This window comes from Zingiber officinale, chromosome 7A (assembly GCF_018446385.1).
Source record: "Zingiber officinale cultivar Zhangliang chromosome 7A, Zo_v1.1, whole genome shotgun sequence".
Classification (NCBI taxonomy): domain Eukaryota; kingdom Viridiplantae; phylum Streptophyta; class Magnoliopsida; order Zingiberales; family Zingiberaceae; genus Zingiber; species Zingiber officinale.
The window spans coordinates 110977361-110980412 of record NC_055998.1 but is presented as its reverse complement, the minus strand read 5'-3'; the positions used below and the strand labels follow the sequence as shown (position 1 = coordinate 110980412).

At 42.6% G+C, this 3052-nt stretch overlaps 1 protein-coding gene across 1 annotated transcript; it reads right to left on the bottom strand.

Moving 5' to 3' along the window:
• Nucleotides 1-906: 906 nt before the first annotated feature.
• LOC122002002 (heavy metal-associated isoprenylated plant protein 35-like) lies at nt 907-2276 on the bottom strand. The gene is made up of 3 exons (XM_042557014.1): nt 2051-2276; nt 1896-1971; nt 907-1806 (listed from the first exon to the last, which is right to left on the bottom strand). The coding sequence occupies exons 1-3, from the start codon at nt 2090-2092 to the stop codon at nt 1016-1018; spliced, it is 909 nt and encodes a 302-aa protein (XP_042412948.1). The 5' UTR covers nt 2093-2276; the 3' UTR covers nt 907-1015.
• Nucleotides 2277-3052: the final 776 nt, after the last annotated feature.

Below are 3052 nucleotides of genomic sequence, written 5' to 3'. Positions count from 1 at the left end.
GATGAAGCTTTAGGGCTTCTTATATAGAGCTCCTGGGAGGCGCGTGCACGCTTCTCGAGACGTACACTCTTTCCAAAGTATACCTGGAAAGGTCGTGTCAGAAAAGCGTGTCTGACGCCATACCTGAACAGGACAAGCATATCCCTGGTATGACAGTGGAAGCTTCCACCGCACGATCGTTTGCCTGGCCCTGCCGCTGATCATGTCGGCTGTCGATGACACTGGTCCCTATGAAGATATTGCCAACTGCTCCCTTTGTCTGCTATTAGGCCGAGTGGGAGAGCCGCTCAGCCAGTCTGCCGTTCAGGTGACGAGAGTCTGCTCGGCCCATGAGCTGCTGTCCGGCTCCACCCAGTCGAGCAAGGGAGCCCCAACTATTGGGTCGAAGCCGTGTCTCTTGCTTAGCTGAGCTGGATGTCCGCTCGGTGTTCGTCTCTTCCCGCTTTGCCTTATGAGCGTCGGAAGCTCGGCGTCCGACCGAGCTGTCGAAGTGTCGGATTGACGTCCGACCGAGCTGTCGAAGTGTCGGATTGACGTCCGACCGAGCTGTCGAAGTGTCGGGCCGGCTACTCTTCTTGCTGATCGGGAAGGTAGCTCGACCGATCGGACGCATACCCCGGATATTAACCACTTTAACCTTCTACTGGATGGGTCCTACCTTACTACCGGATCAATCAGTAACACATAAGATTTTAACTTAAAGTCTTTGCTCCACACATAAAAAAATATCTTGATAGACCATGATCATATACGAGTTAGCAAAATACATAACTAAACATGGTAAGTAACAGCATACAAAATTTAATCTATCAACATGATAATATAATTTTATATATTTTAGGAGTTAATAATTGATTCATTAATTTTTAAAAATATAATAGATTTACCTATCAATAAAGATTTTACTTAGTGAAAGTGCTAAGTTATAATTCTATTAGAATCAGCATCTTAACCAACATTTTAACATGCATTAATCTTAATCTTCCGGGCAGCAGCGCGACTCCGGTGGCGCCCATCACATAAGATTACATGCATTAGGGTTATCATCGCTGAACATGTCAGGTGGGGGCGGCAACTGCATCGGTCCTAGCGAGCTCAGGTCCGTCGAGCCGTAGTACTGGAACTCCGGGGGAGGCGGGTATGACATGTAAACGTGGTCCTGCGGAGTTGACGCCGGCGGTGGTGGGGCATAGTAGGTCTGGCTATGGCTCGGTTGCGCCATGTTATAGGCCATCGCATACGCAGGCTGCGGCGGCGGTGCTGGTTGTGTGGGGTAAGAATATGTAGGAGGTGGTGGAGGATTGACGGTTGCAGAATCCGAACTCGTCCCGACGCTCTCTTTCTCTTTCTTGGTTTTTCTCTCTTTCTTCTTACCGCCGCCTTTGGCATTGTCGGCTTCGCCAGCGGCGGAATTCTTCTCATTGCTCTCAACTCTGGCGGCCGGCTTCTGGATTGTCTCCCCGGTTTTGGCGTCCAATTTCTCCGACTCTGCAGGGGATTTGGCTAAAGAATCGATTTTGCTCTCTTCGGAAGGTTTAGTCGGGGCGACGGAGGGTGAGTTACTCTCAGAGGGGTTCGGGCTTGGCTTCTCCTTCTCTTCTTTCTCCGAAGTTTCTACAGCATCTTTCTTTTTAGAGCCGGCCCCGCCGTCCTTGGAGCTTTGATATCCGGGCTTCTTATCCGGCAATGGCCAAATAGAAGCGTGCTTCCCGGACTTTTCCAGCCTCCTTAAGATCGTTTCGGCGTCGGTGCTGGCCTTCACTGTCACCTTGTGCTGCCTTGCGTCGATCTCCGTATCGTAAACACCTTCATAGAAGACACAAGGCAATCAATCAATCAATCAATCTTCTTCATAGAAAGCAGAGTGAATTGGTTTTTGGATACGGTGGATGTACCTGGAATGTTTGCAAGGATCTTCTTCACTTTCTTCTTGCATCCTTCACAGTGGATGGACACTTTGAACACCAAAAGCTGACCAAAAACCATACCAAAATTTTAACAGGTTGAAGCTTTATGAAGCAGAGCAATTAAAACATTTCTGGATCTTAACCTTGTACTTCAGAGATTCTGAGGGTGCTTCTCCTGATGCCATCGCTGAATCGAGTTGGATCGATGAGAAGGACAAGGAAAGAAAGTTATATGGACAGGTTAGAGAGAGGGATTGGCATTTGGTTGTAATTGGTGGACATTTAAGTGGATTTTTGGTAGAAAGATGTCATGATGAGTTATCATCAATTTCTGGTTGATGAGTAGAAATCCATTCACACATATCATGAACAGATTGTGTATAAAAAGTTGATGGATGTGGATTGACCAACCACAAGCACTAATATAGTGCTTGAATACAAATTGATACAGTAGAGTTTGGAACTTGCCCGATACTTCCTTGATGTTAGTGGATAAAGATATTATGTAGCAAAGTAATCTATAAAAGATACAATATGATTTCTCATTTCAGTAGACATAGCATAAAAAATAATAATATTCATTATAATTCTATGATTTCTGAATATTTTTTATTAATAATTTTATAATTATAAACAATAGCTTAAAAATATTATTATGTAAAAAACTAATCCTTAAGAATATGTTAAATGATGTAATAAGTACTAATATAAAAAAATATTATGATGATGGGAATAGATTACTACATTTTATATTTTTATTATGAGATAGTAGGAGGTGATGTTGAAATTGATGACGTCGGTAGAGGGAATGAATAGTTCTTTACTTCACTCATTTGATTTTGTGTATAATAGGTTAGTATGTAGTAGGATGAAGAAGATAAATCAAACAATATAACAGACGACAGGGAATGAATAGTGGTTTACTTCACTCATTTGATTTTGGGTGTAGTAGGTTAGTATGTAGTAGAGTGAAGAAGATAAATCAAACAATATAACATAAAAAAAATTCAAAATCAATTTTACATGATTTGGAACCATCGATTTTGACTTTATGACCTAGTACTAACAACACTTTGCTAACTTTCTCCTTGTTAGAGACCTTCCGAAGATGGAGAAATTTATTACAACCTGTTTTTTATATAGTA